The sequence below is a fragment of the Spermophilus citellus genome (assembly GCF_964194105.1).
Source record: "Spermophilus citellus genome assembly, chromosome: 15".
Lineage (NCBI taxonomy): Eukaryota > Metazoa > Chordata > Mammalia > Rodentia > Sciuridae > Spermophilus > Spermophilus citellus.
This window is the reverse complement of record NC_138195.1, coordinates 3,943,400-3,963,597: the sequence shown is the minus strand read 5'-3', so window position 1 is coordinate 3,963,597 and position 20,198 is coordinate 3,943,400. Positions and strand designations below refer to the sequence as shown.

Sequence of the window (20,198 nt, the reverse complement as noted above, 5' to 3'; positions counted from 1 at the left end):
GGGCTGGGGCTGTAGCTCAGTGGCAGAGCACTTGCCTAGCATGGGTGAGGCACTGGGTTCAATCCTTAGCATCACATAAAAATAAACAGATAAAATAAAGGCATTCTGTCCATCTACAACTACAATTTTTTTTTTTAAAAAAAAGTGGGGAGCTAGAGTCAGTGTGGCTGTTGAGCACTGTTGGGTAGGTTGGGCACTGTGTGGCTCTTGGAGTGACTTTTTGCATTTCGCTATTCATAGACTTGTGTGTTTTATTTGCAGTTGTTGTCCCACATCAAAGTGCTAATTGGACTAGCAGGGCTCCAGGATAGAACTTGTCTTTTATATCACTGCCTCCCTTGGCTGTGGGAGGCAGATGCTGCACTGCCCCAGTGTGAGTCACCAGAGTTTGGGAAACTGCTTCCCACACTCTACCTGTCCGCATCTAAGGTGGTGAAGCACTTGCCCGAAGCTCACATCCTAGCCTGCACTCCGTCCAACTCGGGTGCTGACCTTCTCTGTCAGTGGCTCTGGGTCCACCTGCCCAGCTCCATCTACTGCCTCCTGGCCCCCAGCAGGGACATCCACATGGTACCTGAGGACATTAAGGTAAGGGAAGTGCAGAGGGTCAAGGGATGGCAGATGTCTGGGAGACTCTAAGGGTAAACCAGAAAAGTAGGGAGAGTTGGATCCTCACCCTTGGTGGGTGAGAACCCTCCCTGGGCCTCAGTTTCCTTGTCTATAAAGTGGCCCATTGCCAAAGTGAGGGTGGGCATGGGTAGAGCCAAGCTGATGCCTCATGTTGCTTCACAATCCACAGCCCTACTGTAACAGGGATGCGAAAAAGGGGGAGTATGTGTTTCCTGCCAAGAAGGAACTGCAGGAATACCTCGTCTTAATTGCCATTCTCATCATGGCCATCAGGTGGGGAGTGTGTTTGTAAATAAAAGGGTAGTGGGCTGGGAAGATGGGGAAGGGTTCTCAGTGGGTGAGTGAGGGTTCAGATTGGGTGAGCATTCAGGTTTGGTCGTTGGGTGCCTGGGGATGACCCTGCCTGGCCTGACACCTCCCAGGTTGGTATAAGCCCAGTTTCCCATTGATCACTTCACACACATCTTCATCAATGATGCTGGCCACTGCATGGAACCTGAGAGTCTGGTGGCCATAGCAGGTGAGCAGCTCAGGGTGGGCTGCAGGTGTGCCACCCTGCAAGGGGAGATCCCATCACTTAACTTTCTCCTCATACCACCTTTGCCTTCTAGGACTGATGGAAGTTAAGGAAACAGGCAATCCAGGAGGGCAACTGGTGCTGGCTGGAGACCCTCGACAGCTGGGACCTGTGCTGCAGTCCCCACTGACACAGAAGTATGGGCTGGGGTACTCACTGCTGGAATGACTGCTCACCTACAATGCCCTGTACAAGAAGGGCGCTGATGGCTATGACCAAGCTCATCACCTCAGTTCATAACCAAGCTGCTATGAAACTACAGATATGCCTACACCCTCATCTCCCTCCACTGCTAGCCCATGCCTTCGCACCCACTGCGCCCCAGCAGGAGGCTCTGGTCTGCATTCCTGGTGCTCTGTGCCTCTGTGATGCAGAAAGGACTATAGACTGGAAGGTCGGAGGCCTCCTTTAGCTAGTGGTTTCATTCTGGACTAGTGAGATTATCTAGATATGGGGATGGTCAGACACCAGGATGTGTCTGATGTCTGTCTCAGATGGCATTTCCAGGCAATCCAAGGAGAAATGAGAAAATGAATAGTTTTTCATAAACATATTATCAAATTAGAGGGCTAGGTAGGGTTGTTTGTTTTGCAGTGGTGGGGATTGAACCCAGGCTCTCACACATGCTAGGCAAAAATTCTACCACTGAGTTACCTAGCCAGCTCTGTTTTGTTTTGTTTTTTTAAGAGTCTCTTTGTTCCCCAGGCTGGCCTCAGGCAGTCCTCCTGCCTTAGCCTCCTAAATAGCTAGCTGGACCTACAAGCACAAAGAACAACACCCTATTTATATACTTCTTTTACTGAATAAGTTTAGACATTAAAAATGCTTGGATGAGTACCATATAGGACAGTTGCAGAAAGGAAATGTTATTGTGTCATTACTACTTTTATTTTTGGATTTAACATATTATCTCAAATAAGGGTAATGGGAAGTAATACATTGTTTTTGTACTGCCCTTCCTTGGCAAAATTGAAAGCTGAGTCCCTAATTTCTTAGGTTTTTTTTTTTTTTTTTAGGGATGGAGTGTGCCAGGGATTGAACTGGGCACATGACCACTGAGCAACATCTCCAGGCCTATTTTGTATTTTTTAGAGATAGGGTCTTACTGAGTTGCTTAAGTGCCTTGCTTTTTGCTGAGGCTGGCTTTGAACTGGTCATCCTCCTGCCTCTGCCTCCAAATCCACTGTGATTACAGGCATGCACCACCATGCCTGGCAAATCTTAGTTTTTAAAAGTAATTTGAAAAAAATAATAATAATTTCACTGGTCACTGGATCCCTATGGACCCACAAGTTCTTCTTTTTTTTTTTTTTTAAAGAGAGAGTGAGAGAGGAGAGAGAGAGAGAGAGAGAGAGAGAGAGAGAGAGAGAGAGAGAGAGAGAATTTTTAATATTTATTTTTTAGTTCTCGGCGGACACAACATCTTTGTTTTTTTTTGTATGTGGTGCTGAGGATCGAACCCGGGCCGCACGCATGCCAGGCGAGCACGCTACCGCTTGAGCCACATCCCCAGCCCCCACAAGTTCTTCTTTATGTGGTGTGCAATGCCTGGCAGGAGAGCTTGCAGGTAAATGTGTCCTGCTATGCAGGAAGCAAGAAGCAAGATGCTCATGTGTGGGCCTAAAGCCTGTCCCCCCAGGGCAGGACAAAAGTAATCCAGGTCTTGGTCTAGCTCTCCCTCCCTCCTGCCTCTAGGTCCCATCCCACCATACTGGACATTCCCAACCAACTCTACTACGATGGAGAGCTGCAGGCCTGTGCAGATGTGGTGGATCAAGAGTGCTTCTGCCACTGAGATGGTCTGCCTCAACAGGTGAGGCTGGACAGAGCAGGACTCAGATCCCCACCCCCATATCTTGATTGTTTACTGAAGGGAGGAAAAGGCTCGACTGAACACCAGGGGTCCCTCCAGTTGTCACCTTGGCCTAAGCTTCCATATTGCCTGCAAGGGTTTTGGAGTGGGAGGGAAGGGAAGCAGGGAAGACCAGCTGAGGGTTTCTTCTAACCCTGTGACCAGGGATTTCCCATCATCTTTCATGGTGTGATGGGCAAAGATGAGCGTGAGTGCAATAGCCCATCCTTCTTCAACCCTGAAGAGGCTGCCACGGTGACCTCCTACCTGAAGCTGCTCCTGGCCCCTTCCTCTAAGAAGGGGAAAGCCCGCCTGAGCCCACGAAGCATTGGAGTCATCTCGCCATACCAGAAGCAGGTCAGGCCCTCAGTTCCCAGCAAGGATGGGTCCTCCCCCAGTTGATACCTCTCAAACAGCCCTGGCCTCTGCTGGCTCTATATCTCAGAAGAGTGCAGAGGTCAGCTGCCTCCTCCCTCTTTGCTCCCCAGCTCTCTGGCCTCCTTCCTGCCTGGTTACTCTTGAATTGAGGTGACTGCATAAGAGAAAGATGCCTTTCCCTTCACTCCAGGTGGAAAAAATCCGTTATTGCATCACCAAACTTGACAGGGAGCTTCGGAGACTGGAAGGACTTGAAGGTGACACACTACCTTTTTTGTACCCTTCTTTTTCCCAAATCAGAGACCTTAGCTCCTGTGCCACTGCTTCAGTCTGGCCCATGTCCCTGTCCCACCTCCACTGCCTTGGAAAGAACTGGGTTTTCCCCCATCCTCTTGCTCCTCAAAGCTCCAGCTTATAGTTCTGGCATGGGATCAGGAACCCTGCATGTTTAACAATCTCCCACGTCACTGTAATTGGGCAGGTTTGAGGTCTTTGCCCTAAGAATGAAGTTCAAATGCCACAGCCTACCCCTATCTGTCATGTGATATTGTCACCTCATCTCCACCCTCAGTAGCTTCACACTTGCTCTGAGATGGTGATTCGAAGCTCTTAGTACAGAGAAAAATCACCTGGAGGGCTTTTAATACTACCAGGGCCCCTCCCAGCCAATTAACACTGATATCTGGGGGCAGAGCCAGGGCACTAGTATTTTTTACAGCTCCTCAGTTACAAGCCTGAAACCTACTCTTTTGAGATTTGGAGACATCTGCCTTGGAAAATTCTGATCAGGAGGTCTGGGTTAGGGCCCAAGGTTCTATAGTCTTAACAAGTACTTGCTGATTATCTTCAGGAAAGTTTCAGTAACACTGTTTGTATTTACTGTGTTCTTTGAAACACTGTTTGCTTTGTTCTGATGGCTTTACAGGCCCAAATTCCAGAGCTAGCTTCATTCTTGAGGCTTGTGCTTCCAGAGCATGCCTCCTGTCCCCTGTGGCAGCACTCACCCACTGATTGACAATTGCCCAGTGTACCCTCTTTGCAGCTCAAGAGCCATGGGGCAGACGTCTCTTAAGTTCACCTTGAACCCACCTATTCTCACGCCCTGCCTCTATCTTTTCTAGGTGGACTCTGTGGAAGAATTCCAAGGCAAAGAATGCAGCGTGGTCTTCATCTCTACTGTGCCAAGCAGACAGAGCTTTGTGCAGCTGGATCTGCACTTTAACCTGGGTTTCCTTAAGAACCCCAAGGTTGGAGGGCTAGTGGGTGTGGCAGGAATTCTTCCTTCCTCTGGCCCTTCTTTCCCATGACCCCACCACTTCTTCCTTCCAGAGGTTCAACGTGGCTGTGACCTGGGCCAAAGTTTTGCTCATCATAGTGGGCAACCCCATTCTCTTGGGCCATGACCCCGACTGGAAAGCGTGAGCATTCCTGCCCTGTAATCCCTCATGGTGGCCACAAGCCCCAGCTTAGGCAGCTGTATCTTCATTAGTACCTGCTTATGGCTCAATCCTCAGGATCAGTTAGTCTTCATAAAACCTCCATCTTATTTGTAAGTGAGCTGACATTTAGAGCTTGAGCAACCAAGGCTCAGATGTGGTAGGACCCAGGCCTGGCCTCCAGCCTGCACTGGTACTCCTCATCCAGGCCTGCACTACTCTGTGTGCCAACACCTCTGTACCCCACAGATTCCTGGAGTTCTGTAAAGAAAACAGATGGTATACAGGGTGTCCCTTTCCTGCCAAACTGGACCTACAGAACGGACAGAACTTACTTCAAGATCTGAACAAGCTCAGCCCCTCTACCTTAGGTATGGCTGGGCCAGGGTGGGCCAGGCAGGGGACAGTGGTGGAAGAGAAGGTAAAGAAGACAAAGCATACCTCCTTTCTTTCTAGGGCCCCATGGTCATGACTACCTCTCCCAGGAGTGGGAGAGTAAAGGGGGCCTGTCCCTGCAAGTGGAGCCCGAGTGGAGGAATGAGCTCTGAAGACACAGCTGCCTGCCTTCTCACACCAAGCCAAGCCTTAGCCCACTGCACCCAACCCTGAACCAGAACCCAGCTGAGCTGCCCCTCTAAGGGACAGGAAGGCTGGAGGATGGTGTTTACAACCAAGCCTTTCCACCCCTTCCACTGCTGGGGAGAATGACACATCAAGCTGCTTGTTAGCATTATTATGGGGGAAGGGGAAGGAAGAAAAACTCTGAAAACAAAAAATCTTGTTCTATGCAAAAGCCTCTTGATCATGTCTCCTTATCTTGGCCCCAGCTTCCTGTGTCCCCAAGCTGACCTGCAAGAGGGTGAGACTGTCACACCCTGTCCAGGGCCACATCTCCTCACAGCCTCCATGTCCAGGGGAGGAAACTCAGTGGGAAGCCACCCACTGGTTTCTAAGTTTAGTCCAGGCTAGAGACCATGCCCCTCACCCGCCTCCCAGGCTAAGCCAGGCATGACCTCATCTCTGCTCTAAGACTCCACCTTTCCACCCTAGTCCTGCCTTTGCCAACAGGGGGCCAGTCTGGCAAGCAACTTGGAAATGAAGAGAGAAATGGGACTCTGGGCTTGTAGCCAAGATAGGAATCAGACAAAGGAAATAGAAAGCTGCCACACACGTGTTGGAACCTGTGGCCTTTATTCATGCCCCCCACCAATTGCAGTCAGAGACAAGGCCCCTGCCCAAAGTAAAACCCCCAATCTACCTACCGTAGAAATGCTCCTCTGAGCCAGAAGTATATAAAGTGCTAGTCTGTGACCATCCTCTGGGGAGGGCCAAAAGGAGAAAGAGCCCTACCCCTGGACCAAGGCAGCAGGGAGAGGGAATGCTCAAGAAGGGCAGGCCACAGGCCCAGCTCCCAGAGGACAGGGAGGGAGGGCAGGCCTGCCACCACTCTGGGGGCTAGGGAAACGATGCAATCCTGGGCATGAGGGAACTGGAAAAAGGAGCCTTCAGCATGGAGTCCTAAGGGTGGAGCTCAAGGGCAGGTGGGTGATCCCTAAACCCCTGTGAAGGAAAAGGGCATCAGGAGCCATGGGGATCTCAGAGAATGGGACAGCCCCTCTGGCGCTTATTCTTGTGGACCTGGAGGCCAGCTTGAGTGGCCATCTCAAAAACCTCCCACAATCCCTCATAGGTTTTGGCAGAGCACTCAAGGCACTGATATGATTTGCCATATCCCGGCCTTCTTCAGATCGGACAGGTTCCTGAGAAGACAGAAGATAAGGCAGAGGAAGCTGTTGGTTAGGTGCACCTCTTACCAAATCACCCATAAGTATAGTAACTATAACAAATACCTCCTCCAGCCTTGAGCCCACAAAGCATCCAGGCCCCAGCTGCCCCAGGCAGGGATCTAAACCTCATGTTTACATTCAAAGTTGTCCCCAGACTAGCCCCTCCTCTCCCACCTAGTCGCAGACCCCATGGTCCACATATGTTTTGCCTGAATGTGTGTTGGCTACCTCCTAAATGACTACTTTCTCCATCATCCCCCCAACCCATCCTCTGCCTGCTGTCCCCAGTTTAAAACCTTGCCTTATATAATTATCCTCTCAAGATAGTCTCTATTCCATACCCTGGCAGCTTCCTATAATAAACTCTTCCTCTGGTCAGTGGGCCGCTTAGTGAGACCCTGAATAAGTCAGCTCCCTCAACCCCTAAGCCTTTCTTCAGCCATTGATGATGCCCTTCCTTCCCAGGTACACTGATGGCACAGTCTGCATACCCTAAGTGAAACATAAGCTGTCTCCCCGTGGACAAGGACTTCCTTATTCATTTTAGTAGCCCCAATTCCAAAGACAGAATAATAAACTGGAATAAATTAAAATGCCAAGTGACCTTGGACAAGTCACCCACTTCATTCTATGATCATCTGATTTGATACTGAGGTTCCTTCTGGTTCTTAGCAGGGCACACACATGGGAGAGGAGGAGGTAGATATCACTATGACTGCTTAACACAGGACAGTTGCCTGAAGAGAGAGCTCCTTTCTGCCCCAGACTGCAACCCCTCAGAGGGCACCTTCCTCCCCAGGGTTCCCCATCAGGCAGCCCCACCCACCTGCTTCATCTTGGAAAGCTCTCTCCTGGTATGCTCATCTTACCTCAAGTCCTTCTTATTCCCCACTAGGATGATGAGCGCATTGGGGCAGAAGTGCTACACCTCCAGGGTCCACTTCTCAGGAATGTTTTCTGCACAGACATGTCCCAATAGGTACCTCAGTTTAAGCATGTGAGCACTGGTCTTACTTCCCATAGCAGTCTAAGGCTGATGGTCTCCTTCATACCTCAAAAGCCCGTCCCTTGTAGCATATCCTCCCCCAAGCCCTTCCAAACACCGGAGATGCCACAACAAAGGAGCCAGGAGAGCCTGTGTGGCCCTTGTGACTCCATCCCCACAGCCTCTGAAGATGGCTGACTCCAAAGCATCTCCACCCTCTCTCTCCAAAGTCCTCACCCAGGCTGTAGGGGCTGTCAATGGAGAAGCACATGAGGATGACATCTGTGTCCAGATAGGAGAGAGGCCGAAGACATTTATAGTCTTCTTGCCCTGCTGTGTCCCACAAAGCCAGCTCCACCTGACAAATGGGCAATACATAGCTGACCCCAAGGGCCCCAACCTACTACCCAGAGATCCTCTCAAACCACTAGTCCTACTGTGTGCAAGGCACCATAATAATCACAGTTATAACAAACCCAATTGAGTTTTTCTTTAAAGTTCTAAGTTGTAAACTGGGTGTACTGCTGCATACCTATAAACCAGCAATATGGGAAGCTGAGGCAGAAGAATCGCCAAGTTCAAGGCCATCCTGGGGAACTTAACGAGATGCTGTCTCAATTTGTTTAAAAAAGTAAAAAGGGCTGGGGATGTAGTTCAGTGGCAAAGTGCTGCTGGGTTCAACCCCTAGTAACCCCTCTCCCACAAAAATCACTAAAATGTGTTTGATTTTTGTGATCTCAAATGAATTGCCATCATGAATGCCACTTTAATTCTCACATTCCTTTGGGGTAAGTCATGCCATCATCACCATTTTGTGGTGGTGGGGAGTTTAAACCCAGAAGCAAAGGGACTTGGCCCTGATTACACAGCGAGTATGTGGTAGAACCAGAGGATATATCCAGGTTTTCTTTGGGATACTGGGGATTAACTCAGAACCTCACACATGCTGGGAAAGTACTCTACCAATAAGCCACACTCCAGCCCTTATTAATTTAGATAGGGTCTGGATAAGTTGCCCACACTGACCTCAAACTTGTGATAAATCTTCCTGCTTCAGCCTCCTGAGTAGCTGGCATGATGGGCATGTACCACCATATGTGACTATATCCAGGTTTTCTAAAAGTGCAGTTTCATTTCTCAAATTTTACTTGTTCCCACAGGAAAATAAAACAAAAATGTGAGTGAGTGGTAAGGAAGGACATACTACGTGACCAAGAACAGGGTTCCAAGGCAGGATAGGAAAGGGCTCTTGGCCTTACCTGCTTGCTGTCCACCTCAATGCCTGTAATATAGTTCTCAAAGACAGTAGGGAAGTAGACCTCTGGAAACTGATCCTTGCTGAAGACAGTGAGGAGGCAGGACTTTCCACAGGCACCATCCCCCACAATCACCAGCTTCTTTCTGATTGCAGCCATGGCCGGGGCTGGCAAACAAGAGGCAGTAGGGGTTTGGGGGAAAAAACTAGTAGTCCAAAAACTGCTCTGTGGCCTCCAAAACCTCTCCACAAACCTGGAAGAGAAAACAGAAAAGGGGGCTTGCTTCGGCACATTCTTGCCAAGCACCAATCCTGTAGGAAACAGAGTTTAAGATTCCTAATTTCTGGGGCAGGGACAGGTCTTCTCCAATGGGTTAAAATATAGCAGTGGGAGGTGGAAGAACCCACTTGGGAACCAGAAAACATGACTTTCAACGTTATCCACTCAATTGAGGGGAAACATTCAGCAAGGTGTTCAGGAATGACTCCAGAAAAGCCAGCTTTTATCTGCTTTGCATATTGGAGTCATGAGACAGATTTCATTTGTAACAAGATTTGATACATTTAAGGTTTAATAATTGCTAAAGTATAATCTAGAACAGATTGTCCCTTGGCTTGAGCCACGCCTGCCTAGTCAAAAACAAGGAGTCCCTCTACAAAACCAGATACTAGCATAACCACTTACTGGGTGGCTGATACATAAGAGAAGGAATATTTATAAAGCCCCAAGGTGCCCACACTTTGTTGGGTATTTTGACAAAAATTAGTTACCTCAGTTTCCAGTGGCTTGTTAGGTGAATGGTGCACTTCCCATTTTGACCAACAAGGAAAATCTCTGAGGGTTAGATAATCAGAGTGTCAAGGACAGCACTCAAAGCAGGGCTATATGCCTCCAGAGTCTCTGCCTTTCTACATGTCACCTCAGAGGAAAACCCAGACAGAGGACAGAGGCAGCAGCCAGCAGCTTCTCTGATCCACCCCACCTTGTCCCCAAAGCCGGGGTCACACAAAGGAGGCCCAGGCCAGGCAGTGCCCACAGCGCACATTCAGACAGCCTGCCTTCCTCCCCTCTTCCTCCTGGGCCTGGTGGGAACATTAGGTTACTCAGCCCCCAATAGGGGACAATGACTACACTGTAGGGAGTCACAAATCCACCACAGCAGAGGGACAGAATAATCCACTAGGGAATCACCTCCACCCACTCTGGAACAGCCCCTTCCTCCCTATGTCGAGCTCACTTTTATGTCCTGCCCACCCCTCCCTGTGACTCAGGGCAAGAAGTCAGCTTCCCAGGGTTAACATGTGTCCCTCATCACCAACACACATAAAGGAGCAGCTCATCACACCTGCAGTTCATCACACCTTCATAGCTACCCTCACTTCCTCCTTCCCCAGGGAGGAGAGCCAAACTCCACCCAGCTAGATTCCCAGCCCTGCAGTCAGGGAGAAAGAGTGGGTGGGCTCTGGAGTTGAAATGAAATCTAGGCTGTTGGGAAGAGGGAGGGAGCTAGCGCTTGGGCTGGGAGAAGCCCCAAAAGAAATGACAAATGAGGACCAAGTCCCTCCACCAACTAGGCAGGGAGCACAGGGTATGGTAGGTAACCTGATCTCTGCCTCAAACCTAGTTTTTCCTCAGTCCCACATCCTGTCATGCTGGGCTGAGCTCTTCTAGTCCCTGCATTCCACCACCTCACATTATATAGCCTGGGTCTGCTTTTTAGGAAGCAGAATACTCCAGCCCCAGGCTGTTTCTCTTCAACAGTGGGATGCTAGGCAGCCCCTCCCTCTCCTCCACTTACACCTTCAGAAAACTGGGATGTGGGGGAAGAGGACGTGAGTCACTGAGAATTTATCGGAACCACTCTCCGGATCACAGAGGGGCTCTTGCTGATACCCCAAATGACAGGGAAGATGTGCCCTGCCAGTACATCCCTTTCCAAACAGGGGTTCATTGAAGTCTACCCAGGTGACTGACACTAGGATTTCTTCCAACTCCCCCACCTACTCCCATTAGTTCAACTTATGCAGCTGTGTAAACACGGGCTGGGGTAACTCCAACCCAGGGTAACTCCAACCCAGGCAGTACGGATAGAGAACAATCACTACTGATCTACCAGTCACTTAGGCAAGAGTGCGCCACTGCCATCCCCCAGCAAGGCAACTGGCACCAGATGGTGGGAGGCAGAGGCCAGAACTTCAGAACAAGGACATGAATTAAGTGACCTGGAACCCCCAGCTCAGAAGACTTTCCCTCCAGGCTCTGGTTGGGCCAGAAGAGCAAGCAGCCCAGGCCAAGCCAGGACACAAGGCCACAAGGGGCAACCAAACCCCACGCAGAGACTGAAGTGGAGCTGGAACGGAGCCTAGAACCTCTGGCGCCTCCCCTGAGACAAGATATGTGGGACACCTAGCTCATTCTCTTGATTTTCCCGAAGATCCAGTGGGCCTCCTACCTGGCTCACTTCCCTTGAAGTTTGGGAAAGACTCACTCTTCAATTGACACCTCTTCCTCAACTTTAAAGCCAGAACTGAGAGAACTCTGTGCCCTGAGCTCCCCAGCCGACACCCCTAAAATAAATCTTTAGCCCTAGCTGGGGAGTGTGGAGGGTGGATTCCTTCACACACTCGCATGAACGAACACACGAACACACACGGGCTGGATCCTTCCCGGTCTCCCCTACCCCATGCCCCAAGCAGTTTCCAAGGACTGTGGAGGGCAGTGTTCAACCTCCACCGAACAGTGGCAGCCCCCAAGGGTCACACCGCGCCCTTATTCCCGCCATTCCACCGTCCGGGCCTGGAAGAACTCCCAGCCCATCCCCAGCACCCCAGGCCAGGTCCGCGCTGGGCCGTCTAGCCTGGGGCTAGCCAGGGCGTCTGGGCTGGGTTCCCTCGCCTAGGAGGCCGCTCCCTTGTTCCCTGGGGGGGGGGGCGGGGGGGGCTAGGGGAAACCGGGAGGGAAGGGAAAGGGCTCGGATCAGGGCCTCAGCAGGAGAGAGACGCTGCCAGGCCGCTCCTGGGGCCCCTGGCTGCAGTCCGGGGAGGAGCCAAGCAGGCCGGACCCCAGCGCAGCCCGGACGCCTCGTCTAAGGGGAGGGAACGGGCCCAAACCCCTCGCCAGACCCGCCTGAGCTCCCAGCGAGTGGAGAGGAGGAAAGTGTTCTCCTGGGAACTGGGACGCCCTTCTCCCCCTGCCTGGACCCCTGTACCTTCCGCTCCGTTGCCTCGAGTTGCGTGGCCATTGCAGTAGGCTGAGACCGACCCTAGGAGCCGGGCCCCGCCCCCGCCCTCCTTCAGTCCTTGGCTCGGCTGGCCTCTGGCCAAGCCCCAGGCGGCCAAGGGTCGCCTCAGCTGCGGCGCGAGGATTGGGGGCGCCTGCCCTGGGCTGGGTGTGAGGCTGGAAGGAGAGTCGCTGCGAGCTGCCAGGACTGCAGAGGAGTGGGCGATGACCAGAGCGGGTGGGACCCCGGAGGACTAGGCCTCTGCCCCGCCTTCCAGCCCCTAGGGGCAGATGGGCCTAGAGAAAGTTGAGAGGCGCTCAGGGTGGCGTCAGGAAGGGCCGCTGCTGCCCTCCCGCGGCCAAACAGCACCCGCTCCTGCCCCACCTGGGCGCTCGCGGGAGGCAGGACTGGGAAACCCGGGTGCCAGCGCGGGCGATGGAGTGGGATGTGGTGTGTGCAGAAGACCACTCTCTGCCACTAGAATCCTTGCGGGCCTTCTGGGACCTGCAGACCCGGAGCACCATTCTGCCTCATATTCCCTTCCTTCCACTTCCTGGAATTTCCGAGTCAAATTCCTACCTACTTCTCCAAGGGTACTCTTGAAAGTGCTTCTGGATCCCCAACCAGGAATATAGTTCCCACTCCTATTGTATTATTGTGCCTTTAGTGACGCTTAGCCCCGTCTGATGTGTTACATACCGTATTTACCTACATGTAGATCTTTCTTGTAAAATGACTGAGGAGGTGGACAAAAAAGGAGGAAATCTATCAACATTTTATTGACTTGTATATTCTAGGAACTACATAACTCAACCTTTTAAATACTTGTCACAATTCTTTCGGGGGAAGTATACCCATCTCCTTTTGCCTGTAAGGAAACTGAGATTTGAAGACGCAGCTTAGCAAATGTTTGAGATTTCTGATAGCAAGAATTCATACAGTCAGTCCTGTGTGACTACAATGCTGGTGCTGTCTTCTGATGACTACCGTGCTCCTCCAGTCTTCCCTCCCCCTCGTCTAGCACAGTGTGTGTCCCATGATTGATTTTTAAGAAATATTTGCCAAATGGATGCATGTTAGAAGTATTACAGACTTTAAAGATCTGAAGTACAGCCAACGCATTTGGTAAATGAGCAAACTGAGTTCAAGAGCAGTTTGGTCCCCAGGCCTCTTAATCCACTCAATAGTTCACTCAGTATGAAGTGAGAGCTATGTGCTGAAGATTGATTTATGCCTTCAAATAATTTATAGTTTAAATGAGGAATACAGACAATCTCAAGATATCTAACGCTTAGGGAACCTGACTCTATATACATTAACTATTTCAGTCCTCACAATAACCTGATGGCCTAGTAGTGTTATCTCCATTTTACTGAGAAAACAAATGGGGGCTCAGAGAGATTACAGAGGTGATGTTGGGTCTGGTCCTAGAATTCAAACCAATGGACTCTAGAGACCTTGCTCTTAATTGCCATTCCCTATGGACAACTCTTGCAGGCGGCCATACAGGAGGCATTTGCTGTTGGGGGGTGGAGAGAATGCATTAGCTGTGGGATGCCCAGCCCTGAAGAACAAATGAACTATTCAAATTAGGTTGATGTCTATATGTTAAATAACAAATTGAAGCTACTGCAGGCCTACAGAAGACAGTGATGGTGATGGAAGAAGAGGCTGGAGAAGGAAACAGAGACAGACCATGAAGGTCCTTATATGCCATGTCCAGGAGTTGACTGTGAATTTTGCTCAGGTACAGCAAGGAGCTGCTAGAGTTAGGAAACTAATATAATGAAAAAATAAGGAGGTGACAGTGGGAGTGAAGATATGTGGGAAAAGGTACACACACGGATGCATAAATGTATATATTCAACAATACAGTCATGCATCATTTAATGATGGGGATATAAGAAATGCATCATTAGGCAATTTTATTGTTGTGTAAACATCATAGAGTGTACTTACACAAACTGAGAAGGCATAGCCTACCACACACCAAGGCTATATGGTGTATACCATCATAAATGCAGCTCATTGTCATCATATAGCACATGATGGTACTTAGTGACGATTAGCATGATGAAGAGGAAATTAAAGGGTTACCAACTCCAAGATTTCTAATTTGAGCAGCCAAGCTGATGCCCTTTGAGAAGACGAAGTAGGAGAAGTGACATGCTGTGGGGAAAATAGTGGATTGAGGTGTGTTGAGGTGAAGTGTCAGTGGGCTTTCACGGAAATGTTTGGAAGATGATTGGTATGTATGAAACTAAAGCTCAGGAAAGATTTGGGAAGAGAGCCCAATTTGGAAGAAACATCAGCAGATGGATGAAGATACAGAAGTGTCTGAGAACACTTAGGGCAAGTGAGTGGATTGAGGAGAGGAGAGGGCAGAAAGAAGAACCTGGAAAAAATTCATTTTGGGGGGGGGGGGCTGTCCTGATGTCCTTTCCATCACAGCACAGAACTTTTCCTTAACTTTTAGTTTCTAATCAAAGCAAATAAAGACACACACCTTTATTCATCGGGTTTATTTGCCAAAAGCGCTAATTCTGGATCTAGTGGATATCCCTTTTTGGGTTAAACTGCCACTAAAGGGAGACAACTGCAGAATTTGGGCTGAGAGAGGGGTAAGCATGGAGAGGCTGGGTGGTGGTGGGAGGGATGGGCTGATCCCCTCAGAAGTAACTGCCCGGCCCTCCTAGGGGGATGACAAAGACCGAGATGTCATCCCCGGAACCCAGCTTGTTGGTAGGGAGATGCTAGCCATGGTCCTGGGGGGTGCCCCGTGCCCCCAGGACCAGAGCATGGGCCAGAGCTGTATACCTGCCAGGAGCACATGTGCAGATTCATGTATAAGGGAAGATAGACACAGAGGCCCACATGGGGTCCCCAAGCATTGCTTCCCTTTGCCCTTTCCTTTGCCAGTGCCATCCCCTTACCATCATGTCATGCAACCCCTACCTGCTGGGGTCATTGGGTTCTTAGGCCGACAGCACCCTGTCCACACTGGCAGCTACCTCACAATCATTGGTGATATCCCATCGGCCATCTGTTCCCAGGACTAGCACATCGTCTGGGAAGTGCTCATACTGTGTCAGGTCATATACTTGAACCTGGTGGGGAAAGAGTATAGGGAGGATTGAGGTGTGGGGTTTGCTGGACAGGAAGCTTGGGGATAAAAGGACCCTGGATGAAAGCCAGCTTGAGACCCACAGAGGAGGGAAGGTATAGTTAAGGAGGCCCCCATACATCTCATCTCAGGTAAGCAGGAGAGGAAAGGCTTGATGGGCAGAGTGGCTCTGCAGATATTAAGGTTGTGGTCTCCCAATCCCTGGGTTACCCCAATAGTGGCCATCACTTGGGCCTGAGGGAAACATGGAGGGGGACAGCTATTTAGTCCTCTGCCAAGCTCTCTGAAACCACACAGCCCTCCCACACCTACCCTCAGGTAGAACCTCCACCTCTCTAGACAAATTGTGGTGGGTCCTCCTGCCCTCTCCCACCTCTACCATGGATTTTACCTTTTTGCCCTCTCTACAGACCAGAGGAAACCTGAAGTCCTCCAACTGGATCTTTCTGTAGGCTCTGGGGAGGGGGGTAGTAGAGGCATCACCTAGGCATCAAAGCCTCCTCTCTTCTAGGAGCTTGACACCCACACACAAACCCCTTAGAAGGGCCCCATCCCCCAACTCCCAGCCTGGCCCAGCCTTCAGCTTCCACCTTGCTACTGGTGAGGGACTGGTTGGGTTGCCATGGGAATGACCCAGCTCTGAGGGAAGTGTTACCAGCCAGTCATGTTCTGGTCCCCGTAGAGCATCCTCTGCCCCAGCTCCTTGGGCTGAGCTCTGCAGGAGAACTCAAGGTGGGTGAATTCACCACCCAGCAGCTCTAGTTTCAGGAAGCCCTGGGGTTGAGAATGGCCAGACAGAGCAAAGGGCCAGGGGGTGTTACACTCACAACATACCCTAGTACAATATATAGATAATGTTAATTTTTTTCTTCTTTTGCAGTAATGGGGATTAAACTGAGGGGTGCTTTACCACTGAGCTACATCCCCAGCCCTTTTTAATTTTTATTCTGAGACAGGGTCTTGCTAATTTTTTGAGGCTGTCATTGAACTTATGCTCTTCCTGCCTCGGGCTCCTGAGTTGCAGGAATCACACGTGTGCCACACTGTATCTGGCTAGATGATATTTATTATAGCAGGCCTTTAAGTAAAGATCCACATGCTACACACTATTCTGATACACACATTAACTCAGTTACTCTTCAAAACAACCCATGGGGCAGGAACTATTACTGCACAGAGAGGTTAAGGAATTGTCAAAGGTCACATAATTAGCAGAGAACAACAAACCAGGATTCAGTATCCAGGCAGTCCAGTTCCAGAGCCCAGGGGCCTTTTCTGTTCCCTCCCCCCACCTCTGATTTTACTTCCTTCCTCAGCTGGGGCCACGGTGGGTGCTGCAAACCATCTCAGGCTCCTTCCTGTAGCATTATCCCCTGGGCTCAGCCCTGCACTCAAGAGCCCACACAGCCGCCTTCCCAAGAAGCTCCCAGTAGGGAGTGTTCTGTGTTTGGTGGTGGTGGTGGTGGTGGTGGTGGTGGTGGTGGTGGTGGTCTGTGTGTGTGAGAGAGAGAGAGAGAGAGAGACAGAGAGAGATAAAGAGAGAGAGGGTAGGGTTGGGGGGATGTTCTCAGGGACAAGAGTGCAGAGAGGCACAAGAACCAGTAAACGATGTGGGTAGGAAGTTTGGTTCCTACTTACAAGCAGCTGAAGACGCTGGCTCTCAGTCTCCGGAGTAAACTCCCGGGACATTGGAATGATTTCACCATTCCAGACAATGATGGCCCTGCCCAGAGACAGAAAAGGCCTGGCTCTCCTCAGCCCCCTTCATGGATAATTACAGAGGGACCAGGCCTTCTGCTTAGGATTCCTTACCCAGGACTCCATCTTTCCTCTCCTTGTGGATATATCAGGCCTTTCTTTATATCTATGGTCCTCCAAGTTCCTTCAATCTTTAGGGTTTCTTTAAATATTTTATTTTTTTTTACAGTACTGGGAATTTAAGCCAGGGCAGCTTTACCACTGAGCTATATCCCCAGCCGTTTTGATTTTATTTTGAGACCCAATTTATTATAGGGTCTCACTAAAGTTCTGAGGTTGATCTTGAGCTTGTGATCCTCCTGCCTCAGCCTCCTGAGTTTCTGGGATTACAGGCATGTGCCACCATGCCAAGTCCAATATTTGACTTTGAACCCCACCACCTCACTCTTCTATCCCCCCATCCTAGAGAGTATGGCCCCTTGTAGCCACTTTTAAAGCCCTTCTCCTTCATACCTGCTGTCACCTGCATTGGCCACATACACCTTGCCTAGCAGATACACCACAACCAGTGCACAGCAGCCCCCTCTACTTGGTGGCCAAGACACTCCTGTTCCCGAGCCATCTGCTCATCCTGCCAAGTGAGGAAGGGTCAAGAGGGAAGAGAGTAAAAGAAGAGTTTGCAGACACCGAGTCACCCTCCCCACTCCCATCTGCAGAAATCATCTGGCACAGCCAAACCACAACTGGAAAAATAGTGAAACACATGGGGGTAACTATCCCTTCTGCCTCCCCTCAGAACCAAACTCTGCTCTGGCTTTAAATAGTGTTGTGGGTTCTCAGGGTCAGTCCCTGAGGCCACCTGACTCTCACACAGAGTTGGCCAGAGTGTCTGCCTAGCCAGCCATGAGCTGGAAGTCATTCTCAATGGCCCCTACTACCAGGCTTTCATGGGTCACTTCCTTCTGTGAAGACCAGCAGGACTGAGGACCAATCAAGTGAGTAGAATCAGAGGAACCTGGGGTCCATGAGGTGCATGGGAGGCAGAGGGGAGGTGGTGGTGGTCTTGAAGTGTTTCTACTAGGTCCTTTAGTTGCTCCCGGATGTGGCGATGCAGGAGCCGTGAGGCCATTTTGGCAGCACCACCACTGGCATGTCCATCAAACAGGCCCCAATAATAGAAGCAGAGTCCCTGGTGGGGGAATGAAGGCTAATTCCCAATAAGGTTGGGAGGCACTACAGAAGAATGTTGTTACTTCAGATGATGTAGAGGAGAGTGGGGTAAGGTGAGAGGATATGGAGTAAGGAAGATTAGTATTATGTACCTGTATTATTATATGTATATAATATATAATTCCATATATATGATTATATATATATATATATATATATTATATATATATATGATGTCATATATATATGAGATAATACAACATGTATAATAAGAAAAATAAGAAAATATAACCCATGTATGTATGATATTTCAACCTGCATAAAGACATTCCACTGTCATTTATTACTAAATAAAACAAATAAGATATTTCTTTAGAAATATAAAAATAGTTTAAAATAGTTTGAAATGAGAATAACATAAATTTTAAAAGTTCACATTCTTATTTTCTTATCTATTGGAAAATCCTGTCATTTCAAATTGTTCCTTCAATTTATTGAGCATCTTATAATTTAGTCAACGTATTGAGCCATCTTGTTTTGGTGAAATATGAATAGGATTCAATAGTCAAGGGTTTTTTTTAGTTTTATGAAATTTAAAAAAAGCACAAAACAATTTAGTGTATGTAATACGTGGTCTTTAACTGAGAAAAAAAATTGTTTTATGCAATAAGCTAATTGCTCCATGTGGGGAAAAAGAACCAGGTTATCCTTTTTAAGTCTCTACTATAAAGTTCTCTATGGAAGGCTCTTATCCCTTAAAGATACAGTCAGAAGGCACCAGTGGTAAAGGCAAAGTGGAAATGAGGGTAAGTATTTACTCCCCCTGAAGAACCTTTTCATTATACAGAAGTAGCCCTCTGGATAGAAGAATTACCATCTTCTGAGAGAACAACTAAGAACCCACAAAGAGTGAAGTGCAGGTTATATTTTATCCTAAACTTATATCCCTTCAACAATGCTTCTTTGTGAAGAAACACTCTATATGAGCATCCATAAGGACTTGCTGATTGTGTGGGTACTATGTACTAGATGTTTTCTCTGAGCCTGTCTCTTCAGATGACTTAGACTGCTGGCTAGTCTGTTTTTCTGATACTTAAAGGACTGATCATAATTAAACCTCATTGTCTTTGTAGTATTAAATAATAGCATGTTTCAAACAAAGGCATTTTACCCATAGCCTTCCCATTTTATTTTTGTAACATCTGCTATATTTAAGAAAAGAAAAACATTCAAACAAAATTTTAATCAAATTAGATAGCTTTAAAAAGGAAACAAAATATCTAGATCCATGTCCTAAAATTAAATTATTTTAAAGAGCTCCATTTCCAACTGGACAAATTTGGAATACTTGTGTGTAAATGAGAAAGAATTACTGCTTTGTTGGTTTTATTATAGACTGTTTGGGCCACGCATGGGCCATGCAACAACAGTAGACCCTATTATCCCACTTACAATATACATTTCTGCCAAATGTGGTAAGTGTTGTGATTCAAACGTCTTTGATGATGTTGGTATGGTGGCATATTAAGTGCTTTTGAATATTCTGAATTTAAAATATACTGCCAGGTTGTATTAATTAGATAATATATACAAGGCAATCATAAAAATAGAAAATTTTTGAGAAATATGTCTGTTTTGATTGCCAGAGCCTCATGCAAATAAAAGTTTAATTTTACATGTTAACTTTTTTTCTGGACAGTTTAGACGTTTTGCTTACAAATAAAACTTAAGAGATTGGTAATCACATTACCCAACACTTAATGTTTGTAAGGCAATGTAGTAGGGCCTTTACTTGAATTCATTCCATGTAGTCTTTAAAACAATGCTATGAGGTAGGTATTCATCACCATCCTGATGTCCGTTTTACAAATGGGGAACTGAAGTTCTAATGCACAGAATAACTTATTCATGATGCCTCAGATAGAAAATGGCACAGTGTCAATCATGAACTCAGGACTTGTCAGTCTTAGGGTTTGAGCTCTCTACTAATTCTGGTATATTCCTTTCTTAATTAATGTTAACAATGAAAACTGAAAGATGGTCTTCTATTGTAAAGTAGATTCAAATTCTCAATAATACTAACTT

The 20,198-nt window shown here is 48.4% G+C and overlaps 1 protein-coding gene and 2 pseudogenes across 4 annotated transcripts; 1 reads left to right on the top strand and 2 right to left on the bottom strand.

Annotated features, from left to right (window-relative positions):
- The first annotated feature begins 1,239 nt into the window (after positions 1 to 1,239).
- LOC308634637 (helicase MOV-10-like) lies at positions 1,240 to 6,684 on the top strand. Of its 2 annotated transcripts, XM_081268634.1 has the most exons (9): positions 1,240 to 1,344; positions 2,903 to 3,020; positions 3,225 to 3,416; positions 3,628 to 3,694; positions 4,559 to 4,684; positions 4,767 to 4,855; positions 5,123 to 5,244; positions 5,330 to 5,732; positions 6,564 to 6,684. In XM_081268634.1, the coding sequence occupies exons 3-5, from the start codon at positions 3,252 to 3,254 to the stop codon at positions 4,657 to 4,659; spliced, it is 333 nt and encodes a 110-aa protein (XP_081124760.1). In that variant the 5' UTR covers positions 1,240 to 1,344; positions 2,903 to 3,020; positions 3,225 to 3,251; the 3' UTR covers positions 4,660 to 4,684; positions 4,767 to 4,855; positions 5,123 to 5,244; positions 5,330 to 5,732; positions 6,564 to 6,684. The 2 variants fall into 2 exon arrangements, 1 of the variants encoding a protein (XP_081124760.1); XR_014019054.1 differs by lacking the exons at positions 1,240 to 1,344; positions 2,903 to 3,020; positions 6,564 to 6,684 and having other exon boundaries at positions 3,229 to 3,416; positions 3,548 to 3,694; positions 5,330 to 5,680.
- On the bottom strand, positions 6,120 to 9,136 carry LOC308634636 (rho-related GTP-binding protein RhoC-like; annotated as a pseudogene). Its single transcript has 4 exons — positions 8,905 to 9,136; positions 7,883 to 8,003; positions 7,487 to 7,617; positions 6,120 to 6,633 (listed from the first exon to the last, which is right to left on the bottom strand). The product of its transcript is annotated as a rho-related GTP-binding protein RhoC-like (transcript).
- Positions 9,137 to 14,790: 5,654 nt separating this feature from the next.
- On the bottom strand, positions 14,791 to 19,574 carry LOC308634070 (protein phosphatase 1J-like; annotated as a pseudogene). The gene is made up of 9 exons: positions 19,566 to 19,574; positions 17,846 to 18,132; positions 17,457 to 17,574; positions 16,884 to 16,968; positions 15,901 to 16,019; positions 15,637 to 15,700; positions 15,365 to 15,479; positions 15,077 to 15,221; positions 14,791 to 14,938 (listed from the first exon to the last, which is right to left on the bottom strand). The product of its transcript is annotated as a protein phosphatase 1J-like (transcript).
- Between the last annotated feature and the right edge of the window lie 624 nt (positions 19,575 to 20,198).

What these genes read in the sequence shown, in the direction of transcription:
- LOC308634637 (XM_081268634.1), top strand. Translation starts at nt 3,252, where the DNA reads ATGGGCAAAGATGAGCGTGAGTGCAATAGCCCATCCTTCTTCAACCCT. An exon ending in TCTCGCCATACCAGAAGCAG is followed by an intron (nt 3,417 to 3,627) that starts GTCAGGCCCTCA and finishes CCTTCACTCCAG; the next exon opens with GTGGAAAAAATCCGTTATTG. An exon ending in GAGACTGGAAGGACTTGAAG is followed by an intron (nt 3,695 to 4,558) that starts GTGACACACTAC and finishes TATCTTTTCTAG; the next exon opens with GTGGACTCTGTGGAAGAATT.